This window comes from Microtus pennsylvanicus, chromosome 3 (genome assembly GCF_037038515.1).
Source record: "Microtus pennsylvanicus isolate mMicPen1 chromosome 3, mMicPen1.hap1, whole genome shotgun sequence".
NCBI lineage: Eukaryota > Metazoa > Chordata > Mammalia > Rodentia > Cricetidae > Microtus > Microtus pennsylvanicus.
This window is the reverse complement of record NC_134581.1, coordinates 17745683-17765983: the sequence shown is the minus strand read 5'-3', so window position 1 is coordinate 17765983 and position 20301 is coordinate 17745683. Positions and strand designations below refer to the sequence as shown.

Below are 20301 nucleotides of genomic sequence, written 5' to 3'. Positions count from 1 at the left end.
CATGTCCACAGACATGCATGCAAAAAAAAGCCCACCCATATACAAAATTTAAAAATAATAAAAACATAAAAATTTTAAAGAAAACATCTGCTGTATACACACATAAATGTATACACATACACACTATATACACATATACACATACACACCACATACACACTCAGTCCTTTACTAGTTTAGCAATGTTGAAACAAAATTTTAATAGTGAATGTTCATTTTCTTACATCCTACTGGATGAAGGACATTGTCCAGAGGACTTGTAACTATAGAAGACTGAGCTTCAGTACTGAGAGGAGCGTAAACTATGGATGGTCGTGAGGGGACAGGGATCCCTACCCCCTCATGTTGTATACCCAATTCTGTCACTGAGGAAGGCTGGCTCATCACAAGCTTGCAGGGAGAAGCAGCGATTGATGTCTCATCTCATTACATACTGTCTGTCCTAAATGGATTCCACAGGGTCTAGCACATGAGACAGCCTTGGGAAATGGAGGCACAGGAAGCCACCCATCAAATAACACCAGACACTCACTGGATTTCCCACAGCTCTGGCAGATTTCGCGGACCATTCTTTTCTTCACGTCCACACTCTTCAATTTATTAAAGTCTTGGAAAGTAATTATTTTTTCTGAATTGCCTGTGATGGGCAGAAGTTGTTCCTTATAAATATCTCCGATGCCCAGAGCCAAGACACAGATGCCAAGGTCTTTCAGGGCTTTTACCGCTTCTGTCACATCATAGCGGGGATAACCAGACGTGATGACAACCAAAGTCTGAGGAACACCAGCATTTCTCCTCCCTCCGACGGAGGGATGAAACATGTCGCTCACATGCTTCAGAGCAAAGTCGATTCGCGGAAAGCCCTGGCTCTTGGCCACAGCTTGGATCCGAGACTTCCACTGAGTCTTGTTCAGGGAGCTCTCCAACTCAATGATTTCCTGATACCGGCTCCCGTACTGAGCCATCCCGATTTTCATTCTTTGAGACTGAATGTCAAAATTATCAATTAAGTCTGACAAGAAAGTTGTCATGGTAACAAATTCCGAATCAGACACCATGTCAGATCCATCACAAAGGAAGATCACATCAGCTTCCTGAAGGTTACAGGCTGGAAAGGAAAGGAAAATAAAGAATAAATTATTTTCCTCATGCATCATTCTAAATTGTTCATTTACTGGGGTGCTTAAATTGCTTTGCTAAATACTTAAATTGTTTTGCATTAGCAGCAAATTGAGATAAATTAACGGAAGAGAGGCACACTGATTGAACCTCAAAGAGAAGGAAAAAACAGCAGCAAAGGATAGGATAATAGACATTTTTTCAAAGTGTAATTATATTTGTCTGAGTTATTGGAAAAGATCTTGCAGGCTGTTCAGAAAGGAAGTAGGTAATTTGGATAGACTGAATATTCTCATGAAGAGATATTTTACAAGCCTGGAAGTCTCTTCAATGTCTACAGACTGAAACAGTCTAGGTAGCAATTGCACTGTGTTTCATTGAAACTCCTGTTGTTAGCTGATGTTGCCAGATTACACATGGATCGAGCAGTATCATTTCCAAAGGCTTTGGGCATGCAATAACTCAGTAAACAGTCCCAACCAGCTTACGACACATCACTCTAATTTTGTAAGTGTAGAAATGGAATTCTGGTAATTCATAAGAGCACATAGTTACTATGGAGGAAGGAGTGTATCTGGACTTGTAGAAACTCAAGTTTCTACAATATACTCCTTTTTTTTCTACTGCAGTTTTCTATGTCATGACTTCAATATTAGAAGTGTATGGGACAAGTGTGTATTGTTTAGAAATAGAGCATGGGACCATCTCCCTGAAGTTCAATGTGAAATATTGCAGAGCCAAGGGGTAACTTTCTCCAAGTTCCAGCCAGACTCCCTGGTTCGGGTAGGAACAGCAGAAGGGAAGTCACAAATGGTAAGCACTGGCTGCCCAGTGTCACACAATTCCTTGAAAAGCAGAGGGGCAGACACAGAGCTGAGCTGCCCAGACCAGCCTTCAAGGAAGACAGAGCTTCCTCTGTCCATGGAGGCTCCAGCTCCCAGATCCTTCGGGGTCTGCCTCCTTACAGAGATGCCTTGCCAATGACATGCCTATCCCCGGGCAGTCAGCACTCCCTTCTCACTCCATCCTGGCCATCTTGGTTGGATGCTGGACAACTCTCCTGAAAAGTGCTTGTTCTGGAACATCTAGGTTTAAAGCGTCATTGGATACGCCTTACTGTCTGACTTATGCCTACCCTGCCTTCCTTTTCATTTCTCGAGTGTGGCTCCTTAATAAACACTGTGCATCCCAAAATCCATCTCAGCATCCACTTCCAAAAGGTACCATGGGAGATAAGAGTAAAGTAGCATCCTTACTCCTAAGACAAGGGCAGTCTTAGAGACATACTAGATTTGGCAGGAATACAATAATGATCCCAGGGAACTCAGTCTTTTGATTGATAAAGATGAGAAAACAAAAAAAAAATAAGCACTAAGTGCTAACACCATGAGAAACAGAGGTTCTGGAGTAAGAGGACATGGAGCAAACAAAAGTTTAAACTTGTGAGATGTTTGAAATGCAGGCAAGTAAGTGATGGGCCGAGTATTTGCAGTGTGTAGAACGACGTGCACCAAGATGTGGAAAATTTTCAGGATATTAAGGAAGAAATGAAAAGGACAGGGGCAATAGATGAGATGGGAGAAATGCATAACCGTTGGATAGAGTTCGAAAGCTTCCAAAATACTGCGCACAGTGGTGTGATATAGTCCAGTATGGGTAAGACAGTTGAGAGTGACCTGCATGGCAGCTGGTCATGGTGGGGGGAGCACACACACATGAATATGTACACATGTGCGTATCACACACTGCAAAGCTCAGATACCGTCATGGAATGGGAGTGGAAAGATGGTAAGAGCCAGAGGTTGAAGAGGACCATAGAAAGCAGTGTCTTAGAGACATGAGAGGACCTCCATACTCATGAACTCACGGTAGCCATGACTGTATGAGTCTTGCAAAAGATCAATCAGGCATCATTCTGTTGTGGAGGTGAGAGGGAATCACAAGCCTCCACCCTTAACTGGGGGGCTATTAGCAGTAGATAGCTTTTGGGAGTGGTGGAGTCAGTTTCCTTTAAGGATGTAGCCCTAGTAGTTGGTCCCACATCCATAAGTATGTGGGCAACCCAAATGTGAAGACATGAAGCTGGGGGGTGGATGTGGGGAGATGAGGGCCTGGGAAGAGTTAGTTGATGTGAATATGACCAAAACACATAATAATGCAATTCTCAAAGAATAAACTATTATATTAGTAACGGGTGATAGCAGCTTACTCTCTTGTGAACTATTGCACAGAGTTTCTTGCAGAGGCATGTAAATGTCTCTCAGTTTGTCAAAATTGTCTACATGGATAGTATTTTCCTTCTTCCCTGCCATGGTCTCCAGTTCATCTTTGTTGGCATCTCCTACACCAACTGCAAAGATAGTGATGCCTTTGTCCCTTAGTCCCCACGCTGTGGCGTTGAGTTTATCTCGGTCATGGGACTCGCCATCCGTGATGACAATCATAAGCTGCCTCACATTCTGCTTCAGGCGGCTGCCGTGCTCTTCTGTGAACAGGATGTTGGCGTGCTGGAGAGCCTTGGCAGTGTAGGTTTCCCCTCCGGTGTCCCTGCGTCGTCTCAGGTGCTCAACGATGTCCGATTTGCTTGAGTATGTGTTAAGATAGAAAAGAATCTCGGGATCATTGGAATATCTGAGAGCTCCAAACTGGACTCGGTCCCTGCCAACATCTGCCTTCTTCACCAAGTGGATGGTGAGGTTAATCATGCTTTCTTGTTGTTGTGAATTTATGCTGCCTGAATGGTCCAGCACAAACACGATGTCTAAGAGTTCGATCCTCTTGCAATCTGAAAATGTAAACAACAGGCAGTCATGAGCTCCATCACGCATTCTACACACAAGAGGGAAAGCGGTCGACCTCTCTCGTGAGTGATCTAGGTACATGACACCCCCACCCCATCCCCGTCCCTCACTTAGTATCCTACCATTTTGCACGTGTGTGTGTTCATATGTGTGCATATATACTTGCACAGGTATGTGCATATGGAAGGCAACATTCAACCACAGATTTCATTCCTCAAAACATCATCTCCCTTGGTTTTTGAAGCAAGGTCTCTCACTGACCTGGAGCCCACCAAGTGTGTGAGGTTGGCTGGCTCTACCTGTCCCCACCCCCTTCGCACTGGGGTTGCAGGCACGTGGCAAAATCTGGCTTTTTCAAGTGGGTGCTGGAGATCAAACTCTGATCTTCATATTTTTGTGGCAAGCACTTAGCCAATTGAGCATTTTCACTTGGCTCTTCAAGGTGGTGGTTGTTGAGAAAGAAAACAAAGCTCATCCAAGGGCAAGCTGCCAGAGCAGGATTCTGAAGGCATGTGTGCCCTTCCTTCCCAAGGGGCCTTAGGACTGGCGGTCCTTGTGCCACACCACTCCGTTCTGCTGTGTCTCAGGCCCCAGGGCACCTTTGCTAACCAACTTTCAGCAGAAAAGCAACGTCAGAAACCAGTTCAAGGACAACGGATGGTGAGACATGCTAGCGCTTGCAGAATGGGCTGCTGTCTAGAAGAGTGCGGAAGCTCGTTGTGTAGGTTGGGGGTTGCTTGCCACTCTCTCTGGCTCCAGCTGTCTTCTGTGGCCCCGGTTTCCAAACCTTCCCATGGGCATCATGGAACCCCCCACCTATGTGCACTCCATCCTGGCCTCCAGAATTCAAACTCAGTGAAGGAAGGGACACAAGTAGGGAAGAGTGGAAGCTCTCATTTCATCTTCCCTGGTCTCAAGTCCTCTTCCATTTTCAAAGCGAAAAGACCATTCTCTGGTGGTCTGAAAGTCTAGACTCTAGTGATCTTTCTTTGCCTTTCCTCCATGACCTAGGCCTTCCACAGTTCCCTCTCTCCTTCATATTCCACCATCCTGTTTTACCTTCAGTCTTTATTTCTACCAGTGGGGGTTCTCAAGTTTTCAAGTCCCAGACACCATGGATAAGCTCAAGCTATCCCCGAGAAAGCCTGGGCCAAAGGCTTCACTGAGACCTGGTGACTGGGCATAACTTGAAAAATATTTATGAGTTGGTTACTCCATGAGGCAGCTGAAGTTTCGCTCTCTGCTCTAGACAGGACTCTGCCAATGTTAGTATTTATCAAAAGGAAGATTCTAACGTTGAAGGTCTGATCCTTTAGTATATCTCAACACTATTGAGTCTAGAAAGCATTGCCACCGTAGAGGAAGAAAAGACCCCAGTCAGGTTGCTATCAGATAGCACCTAAAACTCATTTGCAATGAGGTGTTTCATTTGTTAGCTTTCTAAAAAATCTAAACACATGATTTTAAAGAATGAGACCAATGGCTGTTTCTTTGCTGCCAGGAGAACACACAACACACTAACTGAAGTTTTGATTTCAAGGTGGGCATCTTCAGCCTTTGTGCAGATTGATAGCAAGTTCTAGGTTGAACTTGATAGGATCAGGGCTGGTGGTGCAGCTCAGTGGTAGAGAGGCCACCTAGCACCTGTAAGGCACTGGGCTCAATTCCCAGCACTGCAAAAAAAGAAAAATGGCTCCAACTGAAGATTGCTCAATACTTTTAGAAAAGAATTCTGAGTTATGAGATAGAAGTCGGAGCCACAAGCAATCAGGAAGAAAGTCTCAGAACAAAAATTCACAAGTGATAGTGTGTGAGTGGACAAATGCCTCGTTACCAGAAGTTAAGAAGAAAATCAATTCTGAAAAATAGATTGTGTATTTAAATAGGAGCAATGTTTTGGTAGATCAGGTTTGTTTGGGAAACCATTTAATATGGCTAAAAGGCAGATTCATTTATGCTTCTAATTACTTTTTGCCTAACAATGGCTACAGATAGCCATGAAATGATCCTTTAACCAATCATTTGAGAGGCAGCTACTCTTCTCTCTTCCCACTTCAGGTCAGCCCACTTGACTAAATCTCTCTTGCTCGCTCGCTCTCTCTCTCCTCCCTCCCTCCCTCCTATACCCCCCTTCATCTCACCTTTCCTCCATAAATTTCTCCCTAAACTGATTTTTAAAAATCATTTAATATTAAAAACTGACCTTGTAAAAATCCAGGTGTGTAAGGTTTAAAGCCGGAAGTAGTGCGATATTTGGAGACCTTGTCAGAATAGATTTGAATTCACCAGAAGCAAGACTAATTCGTAGCAAACTAGCTACAGAACTGTTCCTGAACTGCCGTGTGAGTTTGAATATGACCAATATAGATAAGAACTTAGGGAACCACTGGAGTCTTGAAGGGGGCAGAGACACCTACCATGCAGAGCACACACGCGGAAGATGAGTTTACTCTCTATCGCCTTCAGATGGTCAAAGTTCTCAACATGGAAAACCAGGCTGCCATCCCCACTGATTTCCTCCAGCTCAGCCCTATTGGCACCATACACACCCACAGAAAAGATGGTCACACTCTTGTTCCTGAGAGCCATCGCAGGACCCCCTACTTCATCTTGGGCTTGACCATCTGTGAGGAGGATGAGAAACTTTCTGACCTGGGGACGGCCCCCCTTGGAAAGGTCAAAGTATTCATTTACAAAGGTTAGGGCGCTTCCCGTCAAAGTGTTTCTGTTGATAGGCGACATCCTGTCTATGGCGGCATAAATTTCTTTGTGTGTGAAGAACGTATTCAGCTGGAATTCTTCCTTATTGTAATCGCTGAACTGAACAACACCAACTTGCGTTTTGTTGGCACCAATCTGGATCTTCCCCACCAGGTTTTTCATAAAGGTTTTCATTGTCTCAAAATTTGCATCCCCTATGCTTCCAGAACTGTCCACCAAAAACATGATGTCAGACTTCATGTCTTCACACCCTGTGTGGTAGAAGAAAAGAAAATCAGAAATTGGTATGCTTCTCAGGGTACATGAAAACAGTTAGTAATCATAAATGTATTTATGAGAAAATGTTCAAAATCAACTCAGGGAATTGCTGTTTTGTTTGGAATTTTTATTTGCAACTTTGGGAGAAGAAGCCCACTGACAAGAGCCTGCAGGCCGCAGAATTTCACTGAGATGATCCAAGAAATTTACAAAAGGCAATGACACTTCTGAAGCTTACGTTCAGTGCTGCATACACACATCACTCATTCATCGTTCTTGCTTCATTCATACACGATTCCATTTATCCAGCCATCCTCCGTCCATTCATCATGCTTCCGCGCATAACTTTTAAGTGTATATAAACACCAAGCCTCAAGGTGAGCATTAAAGATGCAGCTAACCAGAGCCAAAGTGACCAAGTCTCAACACTGATGGGACTAATATTTCAGGATTTAAACAGTCTTGAAAAACATAATTCTAAGTAATCTTAAAGCAGCATTATTTTCTGGGATGATTTTAAATGGCTTGATAAGTAAGTCATTTAATACATAGAAATTGTAGAGAAAAGCTTTTAGAGGTGATAATACATGCACTAGTACATACACATGTATCAATTCATCAGTGACTATTTCTTTACTTACAAATCAAAACTGTAGATGGCCCTTATTGGAATTGGGTATACATACATATACATACACATATACATATATGCATGTACATATATACATAAGACCAACTTCTATAAACTATTGAAAATTGATGTTATTGGGACTGAAGAGATGGCTCAGGGTTTAGATTACTTGTTCTTGCAAAGGACCCAGGCTCAATTCCCAGCACCCACACAGTAGCTCACAACCATTGATAACTTCAGCCCCATTGATTCTGACGCCCTCTTCTGACCTCTGTAGGCACTACACCCACATGCTACATACATATACATGCAGATAAAACACTCATACACATAAAAGTAGATAAAATCTTTTAAAATTAAAAATATGACTATGGCCTTAACAAAGCCACAAGGTAAAGTGAAGTGTTGGTGCCACTTCTTTGTATGACATATATAAAGGAATAGACATTTTATATACATTTAACATTCACGGGGCTGTCCCTTTATTTCTACAGGTGATGGGGATTGCTTCTACTATGCTAATATGTTTTCCCATTCTTGCCAGGCAGATGGTTGCCCAGAAGAATCTTGTCTCAGTCTTCCTTGCAACCAGACATGAGCCCTTGGTTAAGTTTGAGCCCATAGTTGAGCAGCAGTGGCCCAGCCTCTTCTGGGTCCTGCCATCAAAACACCTGAGTACTGCAAGCTCCCTTCAGATGCCTCTCCACAGAGGGAGCTAACAAGCACAGATTCAGCTCCTGCCTAGAGGAGGAAGCAGCTGCCTGTCCGCTAGACCTGAACTGCTCAGCCTGACCAGTGAGTGAGAGAGAAATGAGCAATAAGGTTCGGTACCCCTGAGCCTGGAGTGTTTGTGTCCAAGTGCATTAGTCCCCACACAGACACACTGCCTCGTCCCTTCAGTAGCTGCTCTGAGGCGTGTTACCATTCTCTGGCCCCTAGGCTTAGGCTTCTTAACATCCCACTTTGCCCTCTTTTAAGACTCACTTCCTTGTCCGTGACTGGATACCTGAACTACAAAAGATGTGCTTGCCACCTCACACCAGTCTGGAACCTTCTCCTCTAAGGAAGATCCAAGGTGCACTCTATATTATGCTTCCCAAAGCCCTTCTCTTCCTTGGCGTCAACCACAGAAAGCACTGGGGACTGGTCCTTCTCATCAGCAGGCTTATAGACTCCAGCTGTATACAACAACTGTATTACTGTTAGCGACATGGGGGGAAGGAAGATGGAGTTCATGATGCGGGATTCTGCCCTCGGTACCACTCATTTGCTTGTTGGATTTAATCCCCAGTAACTCAGAAAAGTCACACATATTTTGCATCTTTTTCTTTCCCCTCCAGTGAGAACCTCAGCCACCTTCTGCAACACCCGACTTTGGTTTTTGTTTTGCTTTGCAGGGCTGGGGCTCATCCATTCTAGACAGGCGTTCTACCATTGAGCTACATTCCCGTTCTCGTGTGACTTTTATGCATCCCTTTCTGAGTTTCATTTTGTTTTTCTTACCTTTTTCAGAGCAGATGCGGTGGACAATTTCATTTTTTATGTTCTTTAGGGAATCAAAATTCTGCCCAAAGTTGACCCTTTCGTCGTTCCCGGCAATTTGTTGAAGCTGTGTCTTATTCGCCTCACCAATCCCAACTGCGTGAATGGTGACATGTTCAGCCCTGAGTCTGTTGGCAGGTTCTAGAACACTGTCTTCTGACTTCCCATCAGTCAGTACGATGAGGTAACAGGGGGTTTCATCTGCCCGCTCTGATTGTCCCTTCTTTATTATTGGCAGTATGAAATCCAAGGCTTTCCCAGTGAATGTGCGACCCTTGAGTTGCTTGATGTTAAAAACAGCCTTCTTCAAGGCTGTGCCATCCATGTAGAGAGAGACGGGAAATTCCTCTTCATTCTTATGTGAATACTGCACGACTCCTACTCGGACTTTGTCGGGACCAATGGGAAACATGTCTATCACAGAGGACATAAATATCTGGATTTGCTCAAACTGTTTCTTAAGGATGCTGGACGAGCCATCGATGAGGAAGTAGATATCTGCTTCCTTTGTATCCACACAGCCTAAAAAGGAAACAGGCGTAGAGAGTGGGAAGTAAGTGTGTTCTCTGCCAATTAAAGAGCATCTTGAGGGAACTTTGTTCCAGGCTTTGTGTGGCGCATGAGTCTGTGCAGGGTCTAAAGAACAGGACCCGTGTGTCTGTGGGGAGCCTGGACTCTTTCTCAGGACCTTTCTAACCATTTTAACCTCTGAAATGTGTCGCCATCTTGGGAAAACACTGAAGCACAGCAAAGCATAGTGGTTTATCTAAGACCACACAGCCAGTAAAGGAAGAGCAAGAACCAGATTTCCCAGGCCTCCAGGAGATAAGCAAAATCATCTAATGAGCTTTGATAAACACCTCTTTAGAGTCTATGTCTTAATGGCTTCCTGGGGAAAAGTATGGGATCAGAAACCCATACTTTTGGTTTTGTTTATTTATAGCCAGAATCTCTATGTCACCCAGCCTGGCCTTGAGCTCATGATCCTCCTGCCACTGCCTCCCAGGTACAGACAGGCACCCCGTACTCAGCTGTGACTACTTCTTCCCTGAGCAACTACTACAGCAAAGCCCAAATCAGAGCAGTGATTTTATCATTCGTTTATAATTGTAAATTAAACATCAGCCTTAGCTCCCGCCTCCCTCTCTGACCCTAGTCCCAGCAATTCTCCACTGCACTCATTTGGTTTTAATCACATTGGGCTTTTGATTCTTTTTTTTTAATATGTGCATGGATGTTTTGTCTGCACATGTGCCTGTGCGTCACATGTGTGTGGTGCCTGTGGAGATCAGAACCAGATTCTCTGGAACTGGAATTACAGGTGTTTCGAGCTCCCAGGTGGGTGCTGGGAATCAAACCTGGGTCCTTTGATGATCTTAATGGTTGAGCCATCTCTCAAGGCCCAGACTTTCTAGTCTTTAAATGTATCCTGGGACCTTTGCACTAATCCTTTTTCCTTGAAATATTTCTCACTGTAGATACACCAAGTCACATGCCAATTCAGAAAATAATCCTTCACTTCCCTTCTAGCTGAGACATGTTAGCCATTCCCTATCCTATCGTTCTATTTTCTTCTATCACCTATCTGTCTATTTATCTATCTAGATATCTATATAGATAGATAGACAGGTAGATAGACAGACAGATAAAGAGATATAGAGAGATAGAGAGATAGAGCGATAGAGCGATAGAGAGATAGAGATAGAGAGAGAGAGAGAGAGAGAGAGATAGATAGATAGATAGATAGATAGATGATAGATAGATAGATCTTTCCTTCTTACCCTCCATCTCTATATCTCTCTCTTGTTTTTTCAAGACAGGGTTTCTCTGTGTAGCCCTGGCTGTCCTGTAACTCATTATGTAGACCAGGCTGACCTCGAACTCAGAGATCCGGCTGCCTCTGCCTCCCTAGCGCTGGGGTTAAAGGCGTGCACCACCACACGTGGCTCTATCTCCATATTTCATTGCGGCATTTTCCAGAATTGATTTCTTCATGAGCATAACCTGTTTCCTACCAGAGAAAATTTCTTTCAGACAGATTAGTCTAAGCCTTGCTTCTGTTCCATAGGCCTGGCACATCATAGAAATTTGACAATTATTTTAAACAAAACGTCTCAATGCCCTGTTGCAGAATAGAATACTTGCTTCACTATGTAAAGATGTGTGGCATGTGTGTTTATGCTGCATTTGTTTAACTATGTAAAGTGTTGCTCTTTCACTTGCCTGCCTAAGGCACCTGATTAATCTAATAAAAATACTAAATGGCCAATAGCTAGGCAGAGGAGGGATAGGCAGGGCTAGTGGACAGAGAGGGAAGGGGGGCCCCGATACCCACTGGGGGCAGCCATATAGACATGGAGGAAGCAGAAAAGTATGAGAGCACAGCATGAAAGAAAGGTAAAAAGCCCCAAGGCAAAATGTAGATGAATAAAACAAATGAAAGGAAGTTAAAATAGCTAGGGGGCCGAGTCTAAGCTAAGGCTGAGCAATCAGAATTAGTATTAAGTCTCTGTGTCATGATTTGGGGACTGATGGTCCAAGAAAGTCTGCTATAATGCCCCTTCCTTTATTACACTGAATCTTGGGGGAGGGGGTTCTTTTCTTCTTCTTTTTGTCTCATGTAGCTCAAGCTAGCTCAGGACTATCTATGTAGCTGAGGATGACCCTCCTGATCCCCCTGCTCTGCCCCCAAGTGCTGGAATTATAGATTCTTGCCACTATGCCCGGCTAATTTTAACTTTCTCAACAGGCAATCACTTCTCTTTACAGTCATTCATGGGAAACAGGTAGCACATGTTGACACTATTAATGTCATATCCCATTATCTAATTAAATAAACAGCCCAATTTTTCAAACACAGGGCCATTTGGCCATTTGAGAATTCTTCCTTCCTTGGAAGTTTTTGGGGCAATTGATGATTCCCAACACTGCTGTAGGCTTTGTGCAGACATTCCCTAAGAAATAAATGATACAGGAAATAAGTCAGATGCAGAATGCTAAAGCTATGACGTCATTAGTTAAAACTCTGAGGCTGAGATCACAACCATCTGTAAAGCACAGACTGATCTGCAAACCCGAAAAGCGAGCACCGTGAACTGCCGCTTAATCTAATAAAGAAGTAAGCATTGGCCAGGAGGAAGGAGGCAGTGGCCGGTGCCGGTGAAGAGAGGACGTGATGCATCACAGCACGTCGCAATGATGACCTGGCCCGCCCTGCACCTCTGCCCTCACACACTTGGCATCAGTCACTGCTGCTCTTATCACACCAACTTAGAGCCCAGCCAGGAAAGTGCTTGCTGCCTACGGTGAGGGCCCGCCTTTGACCCTCAGCACCCGCATTAAAGCCAGAAAACAGGCAGAGTCGAGTGTTATCTGAGGGTAGGACTACAGCTTATTGTTTCTTCTTCATGTCCATCTATGCTATAAAAATGTTTTATGCATCGTGGGTATGGCTTTATTCCATATTATTGAGGCATAGTTTGCACATTATAAAATCAATCCATTGTAAGTACATTGTTCAATGGATTTTGGCATATCTATAGCTGTGCAACCGTTACCCCCAAGTTCAGCTCCTCGGCGTTCTCTCAACCCTCACAAGCCCCCAACTAAGTTTTGCTCAATGCCTGTTCCAGCCCTAACACTGGGCCACGATTCCCGTTAGTCCATAATAACAAGAGTCTTCTAGACATACCAGTTTTATCAAGTTCTATTTGTTCAGCATGGGTAGAAACTTGGGTCCAGATTTCATTGTGGATCTTCTTCAGGAAGTTGCCACTGTATGATTCCAAGTGACTGTAGGAGCTGTGTGTGGAAATGCTCTGCTTGGAAGGGTAGGACACGATGTCCTCCAACTGCGTGCTGTTGGCCCCTTCGATGCCCAGAGCAAACATAGTTACGCCGTCCAAGCGAAGGTCCAGCGCAGCCTCGCGCACTGCATCATCCGATGGCCTGTGGGTGACCAGCACAGCAATCTGAGGGACGCCCTGTGCCTTCCTGCTGCCACCGGACTCCGAGAAGCCTTCTCTCCTCATCTTCTCGATGGCAGCCCCCACATTTGACCCCCCAGACCGGAGGGAGAGTTTCTGGATTTGCTGCTGGAATTCAGACTGGTTGGCACTTGACTTCAGGGAAGCAATAGTCTGGACCCTGTCGCTGTAGCTCATCAGTCCAAGCCGCATGCACTTGTCCTTCACATCCACAGAGTTGGTGACATTCTCCAGGAAGCTCTGCAGGTCCCTCAGATTCTGTGTGGTCCCCACTGACTCATCCACCAAGAATATAATGTCAGCCAGGGAGTCTCTCTGGCAGGATATGGGAACGGGAACTGTGGAGACAGAAAAGTTGTGAGGTTAGAAGAAGCCACTGGCCTAGAGAGAAGGGTACTTCAAGGATTGCTAAGGCATTAAGGAAATGGAGTTACCACAGACCCAGTTAGAATTGCTTCCTCTTAGCAAGGCCATTGAATTCAGAGGCTTTGTGCGTACTCTTTCTTCTATACTTAGCAATTTTCCTGCCACAAGCTATAGCCACCACAACGGCTGCCATCTCTAGCAATGGCTTCATTGCCAGTATACTTCCCACCACCAGTGTGACGACAGCCACCAGTGCAACCATCGTCACTACCAGCACATGAAGCTCAACTCCATTACCACCACCAGTATGACCACCATGGTCCCCACACCCACCTTTTACCAGCAATGTGACCATCACGGCTGCCACTACCTTCATCACTACTACACTCACATTCTGACATGTGGGGGTGAACTGGCCAATGTATTTCTGACCTCAACAAGCTCACACTCTGTGGCGACCAAATTATTTTCTTCCAAGCATGACAGTTACTACAAAGTAAACAAAGCAGGTGGCTCGGCTGCCTCTGCTGCTGGCATGGTCAGGGGAGACTCTGACCTGTGTGAGCTGAGATGTGAAGTCAGGGTAGGCCTCTCCGAAAGGACCACACTGGAGGAAATGTAGGATTCAATGGTAGGAAATCCAGAAGAAAGAGAAACTCTAGTAGAGTAGCAAAAGGTGGGGACAAGCAAGAAGCACTTAGTGGCTCAAGCCAGTGGGAGAAGAGAACAATAGTGATGAGGTCAGAGGGAAGCAGGTCGAGGTCACCTGGATGTCACATGACCTGTTCTAAATTTCTTAAGCATCACTCCAGGTGCAAAAAGGAAAATAATAAATTCAAGGTTACAACAAGCAACTGCCCTGGTCCAGGAAGGAAATGCTGGTTCTAAACAGGATAACAACAGACGAAGGAGCAAAAAGATTAGCTCTGATACAAGACTAGGTAAAGCAGAAAACCTCATGATTAAATACAAAAGAAGAAACAGGAAACTCTTGGGCTCAGGGTTTGCACATCTGAATGGGTGGCGGCAGTGTGTCCTTCTGAGACAGAGTGGGAATGAGTTACAGGAAAGATCCGAGAGTTCCATCTCAGACATGCTAGATTGAGCATCCAAGAAGAGATGTCACGTGAGCAGTTGTTTGGAAGAATCTGGAGTCTAAGGCAAAGTAGACCATGTTCGCAGTTAACAACTACCCCAAACAAGGGTGACTGGATCGTGTCTGTGCAGAGTGCAGTCAAGAGACAAGCTTAATCTTGCCAAGAGCTACCCCTTAGCTTCTCTGACCCCAGAAGACAGAAGAAACATGTCTTACTTATCGCTAGCCCTCCAGTGTCGGGCACCTGGTGTGAGAACAAGGCTATTTGTAGAGAATTAATTAAAACTAATTCTCCTAAGCCTCACTCAGAATCCCACCTCTGGCTAAGTCAAACTCCCAGCATGATCTCCTCAAGCCAGCGTTTTGCTGTTACTATCAATAGCAATAAACAAAAGTCAGACAGGTTCTTTCACCATTGTTACAAGACAGATGCCATTTTCCTCCCTGTTCAAGGAAGGGAACGGAAGCTCCCAAGTTAAGAAAACTACCCAAGGTCCTAAGCAGCCCAGCCATACTTCAAACTCAGACTTCACTGATGACAGCCCTTGCTTTAACTTCTGAAGGGAAGGAGGGGATCCTTCCAGACAGTACCCTGTCTTGTACTATAAGGAGATTCAAGGGTATTCTGATTTGAAATCATCATAGAAGACTCAGCTAAGACACAAGTATAGCATCCTTTAATAAGAAGGTGAGAGCTAGTGGGGCGTTAGTGTTCCATCTTTGGGCCGAGGGAATCAATAATAAAAGTAAATGAAGAGAAGGCCCCGTGTGTGTGTCTGTGCGTGTGCGTGTGCGTGTGCGTGTGTGTGTGTGTGTGTGTGTGAAATACCAGGGTTTCCTGGGAGCTGAAGAAAAGGCAGAGCAGGCACCTGCTAAGTGGAAGCCAGAAGGTAACAGAGATGGCTTCTGGAATGGAAATCAGAACTCGCCTAAGGACCTGCTGCAGTGGCCGGGGTCATCACCCCACCCTAAGGTCCCACCTGACAGCTGGGGTAAATGCTGACCCTGAGTAGCCCCTAGTGCAGTAGACATCAGATAAGCATGGATGGTGGGGTTCTTAGAGGAAGGAACAGTCTCATGAGATAAGTTTAGAGGTCAGCATGGGTGAAGGGATCTTGGAGGAAGGAGTGGAACCATGAGATGAGCTAGAGGGTCAGCATGGATGGTGGGGTCTTAAAGAAAAAAGCAGCCCGTAAGATGTGCTTAGGGGTCACCATGAATGGTGGGGTCTTAAAGAAAAAAGCAGCCCGTAAGATGTGCTTAGGGGTCACCATGAATGGTGGGGTCTTAGAGAAAAAAAAGCAGTCCCATGAGCTATGCTTGGGGGTCCTCAGAAAAATAAATGGGAGAATTTCACACAGGAGGGGTAACAGCTGAGGTCTTGAATTACGTGAGTGAGGGAGATACTGAGGCAATTCAATTTGATCTGCTTCCAGTTGGCTCTCACTCATACCCATAGGCCTTTGGTAAACATCCCCGGTATTTCTTCACTTTAAAGATACATTCTGCTGGGAGAGACATCATTACTTAATAGCAGCACTTCGGAGTCTCCTAAAAGCGCTACTGATGCACTGCAGAAACACATCCTCATGTTAAAAACATGAAAATATGAAATATTTAGTCCTAAATGTGAAAGCTTTCACCGTAAAATGACTGACAACATGGCTGGAGAGGTAGCAAGTGCCTTTTGTCCAGAGCAGGCGCTGGTACGCTCACTAGAGACGTGCTCGAAAGAAATGGTACAGGAAGGGCTAAGCTTAGGCAGACACAAGCCCAAGACTGCAGCCCGCCACACTCCTGACCAGCAGGGTCACCCCTGTGCTGCGTGTGTGGCACAATGCATGAACATGTGGTGACAAGCCCTTTGTCCCTCGGTCCTCACTCCCATTGCAGGGATAAGCTAGTCTTGATGTGCTCCTTGGCTGGTACTGCCCATCAGGCTCCATTGCCAGAAAGATGAAGGAAAAGGAACCATTCAGAAGGGTTTCTAGTGTCTATGACAGTCAGACTTCCATCTATTCTTAGTAAGAAACAGAACACCCGCTCACTCGCTTAGGTTCAAAAGATACAGAAATTAATATAAGCTGCCAATTCTGCGCTTGTGACACTCCCCGGTCATGGTTATAGGACGGGGACAAAGATGGAAAATTATGGGAAATGTTGCTGTCATAAATGTGCCCACGGAATGCTGGGACCTAATCTGAAAGCATCCCAAGAGTGGAAGAATGCAGGGTTGAGATTTCAATGATGGAGCTGTTCTGCCAAAAGGAGGCAAAGGAAAGCAATAGGATTGGTGTCGGAGATACGGCACAGACAGAGACAGAGGAAAGGCAGATGTGTGGAAATGCCCAGCAGCTCAATACAGTCGTGAATATCAGGCGAGAGCTGCCATGGGCAAGGGTGGGCAGGTACCGTGCCCATGAGGACTAGGTTCCTCTTCAAGGGTTTCCTACCTGTCGTTTCAGCATCGGTTGCAGCTGTGGTTAGGGTCGCAGGTGTAATTGGGGCTGCAGGTGTGGTTGGGGCTGGAGGCGTGATCAGGGCCACAGCCGTTCCTTCCCTGTACTTAGTTACGTCCTTGATGATCTGCGTCATGTTTGCGGCAAATGCACTGAGGTCTCTGACCGTCCTGAGGTTGAAATGGAACTGGGATGTGGCCATGGCCTTCAGGTTTTCCTCAGAAGCCTTCTGCACCCCCACTGAGATGATCTTCACCCCATCTTCCCTAAGGACCTCCGAAGCCTCTTCCACATCATCCTCAGACTCAGATGAAGCCAGCACCACCAGGATTGGGGGGAACAGTTTCTTGTCTCTTCCATTTGTGGGGGCAGAGAAATAGGTCCTGTGGGCCTCTTGCAGGGCGTTCCCTATCTTCAGGGACCCACCGATGAACTGGAAGTTCTTCTTCAGGTGGTTTAGCATGGGGTTCCTGTTCTTGAAGGAGCCCAGTTGGAACTCGTTGTGGAGAGCATCGCTGTACTGGGCCAGGGCCACACGGTACTTGTCAGCCTCTATGGGGAGGCTGCTGATGAGCTTGGTAAGGAAAGTTCTCACAAATGGGAAGGACTTACTCCCCAGGTCATCAGAGCTGTCCACCAGAAACACCACATCTGCATACTCGGGGCCCGGTCCTGCGCAATAAAGACAGCAAGCACAGTTTTATGACCACCGTCACCATTTAGACCTCACTATTCACTTGGGACTGTGGCCTTGTGGCCTTATCACAATTCCAAAGATGGTTTTCCCCTGGAAGTCAACCAGAAGAAACCACTTGTTTTGCCTGACACATCAAGGGGACATTAGACATTAGTAAAGCTAGCCAACAGATTCTTCTTTCTCAAATCTACTTCTGAAGGCTACTGACATTCTCTTTTTTATTTCTGGAGCCCCAAATTATGATATTGTACTACCAAATTGATAACATGGTAGCACCCAGATGTACCTGATATGGTCTGAGGGTCCTAATGTAGTCTGAGGATTAATAACTATTTTTGGAAACAGCACATAATAAGCAGAGTGAAGGAAGATTTTAGGTGCAAGGAATCTTCTGAGGACCACAAAACAAGAGACTGGGGGTCAGACATGTGCGTGAAGCAAAGCGGGGTCACTGGTGTGTCACCAGTGTGTCTTTACTACAGCGGCTGTAGTGAAGCTGTGTCTCCTGGGCCCTTTTGGGGGGCCCAAAAAGTTTGAGATCGTGACCATTACAGATTGGGGATGTGCAGGTTAGAGATACCCATCATGTATAGTTCATATCGTAAAGGGGGAGAGAGGCAATGGCTTAGTCACAAAGACACTTGGATTATGTTTTCTGTGTGGGATTCTTTGTCTTCCACCTATAAAGGGGAAGGATAGATATGTGATAGATGGATAGATTGTACCTGTATATATGCACCTAACAAAACCAAACTAATACTTTGTAATATGATAGCCCCATTATAATCCTTGCCTAGTGTGCTGGCCAGTTTTTGTTAGTTATTTTGGGTTTGGGGGAGTTTTTTTGGTTTTGTTGTGTTTTGTTTCATTTTGGTTTGGTTTGTTTTTTGTCAATATCACACTACACAAGTCAGAGTAAATTGAGAACAGTGAATCTCAATTGAAAAAAAAAAATCCCCACCAGATCGACCTGTGGGCAAGCCTACGGGAAGATTGCTGTGGGAAGGCCCAGCTCACTGTGGGCAGCGTTACTCTCAGGCTGGTGGTGGGCCTGAGTGCGGGGAGAAGGGGCTGGGCAGACTATGAGAAGCATCTAAGCTGCTCTCTGCCTTGACCTCTATATCAGCTCCTGTGTCCAGGTTCCTGCCCTGTGTCCCTTCCCCAACTTCTCTCCATTGAAGCATTGGGCTGTGCAACTGTAAATTTAAATAAACCCTTTCCTCCCTGAGGTGATGTTGGCCCATGGGATTTTATCACAGGAACAGAAGACCCCTAAAACGATAGGATAAGGAAGAAATAGTGGGGATTGCAGTCTACTTCTGAAAAAGTTTAGTATGTTGAGTTCTGTAAGTTTGTCAGAGCCCCTTCCTCTTTGGAAGGCAAACGCTTGCGGTAAGAAATGATTGCCACAGCTGTCTGCTCACTCCACAGGCCCAGCTTGCGGAGGAAGGCATGTTTTAACTTCTCCCTGCAGTGTTTGTGCCTGTGATCGTGTGTTCTGCTCATGCCACAGGCCCAGCTTGCGGAGGAAGGCATGTTTTAACTTTTCCCTGCAGTGTTTGTGCCTGTGATCGTGTGTTCTGCTCATGCCACAGGCCCAGCTTGTGGAGGAAGGCATGTTTTAACTTCTCCCTGCAGTGTTCGTGCCTGTGATCGTGTGTGACTAGGATGGAGATTCCCCTTGGTGGAGATCGGCCTCACAGACCATCCTCAGATGCTCACATCACCGGGAATTTCAACACTCTTATCCCACCTATACAAGCTGTGAGGAACTGGGTGGAGGATGGACCTTACAAAGCATCAGCTTCCGTCCAAGCCTATGCAAATAAAGCTGAGTTCCTCTATTCTCTTCCAAGTGCCTGCTAGGTTGTTCCCTGGTCAGCATTTCCACAATATTTCTAAAGAAAAGGCTCCAGCTACTCAATACACAAGGGGACTTCCTGTATTCACAGAGATATGAGATGTGAAAAGTTATGCAATGACTAAGTTATCAATGAATAAAGATTTTCTAGTCAGGGCTACAAAACATGATTTTTTTAATCTATAGCTTTCCCCATCTTTAAAGGATGAAATCTGTTCAATGTTATGATCTGTGGCTACTACTAATTGTTGTGTACTTTGATCTGTTAGTAAATAAAGTATTCCTTTTTATTAAAGTTTGAAAAATATTTATTTTCTCCAAATAATATGAACAAAAAAATATACTGGTACCTGGACTCTGATATGCCAGCGTTTCAGTCCGAAGGATTAGGATGAATGCAATTAGTTGGAGCTTCATTCTGTTAATGGGGGTTTCTTAACTTTTATTCTGAAAAAAAAATTGCAATATGAATTATATGTGTCTTAGGTAAGGTTTTTATTGCTGTGAAGAGACAACATGACCATAGCAACTACTATAAAGAAAATCTTTACTCAGGGTGGCTCGCTTACAGTTTCAGAGGTTCAGTCCATTATCATCATGACAGGGAGCATGGAGGCATGCAGGCAGACGTGGTACTGGACTAGCAGCGAGTCCTACATCTTGCAGGCAACAGGAAGTCGACTGACTGTGTCACTGAGCAAAGCTTAAGCAAAAGCCCGCCCCCACAGTAATGCACTTCCTCTAACAAGGTCGCACACAAACAA

The 20301-nt window shown here is 45.2% G+C and overlaps 1 protein-coding gene across 1 annotated transcript in view; it reads right to left on the bottom strand.

Moving 5' to 3' along the window:
* Window positions 1-19961, bottom strand: part of Col6a5 (collagen type VI alpha 5 chain) — a 95042-nt gene extending 75081 nt beyond the window's left edge. The window contains exons 1-7 of the mRNA XM_075964790.1: window positions 19888-19961; window positions 16974-17651; window positions 12764-13396; window positions 9034-9594; window positions 6338-6892; window positions 3329-3904; window positions 533-1108 (exon numbers count right to left, since the gene is read on the bottom strand). Of these exons, the coding sequence (XP_075820905.1) occupies window positions 533-1108; window positions 3329-3904; window positions 6338-6892; window positions 9034-9594; window positions 12764-13396; window positions 16974-17651; window positions 19888-19954 (3646 nt within the window). The 5' untranslated portion in view covers window positions 19955-19961. The remainder of the gene's footprint in view (window positions 1-532; window positions 1109-3328; window positions 3905-6337; window positions 6893-9033; window positions 9595-12763; window positions 13397-16973; window positions 17652-19887) is intronic.
* Between the last annotated feature and the right edge of the window lie 340 nt (window positions 19962-20301).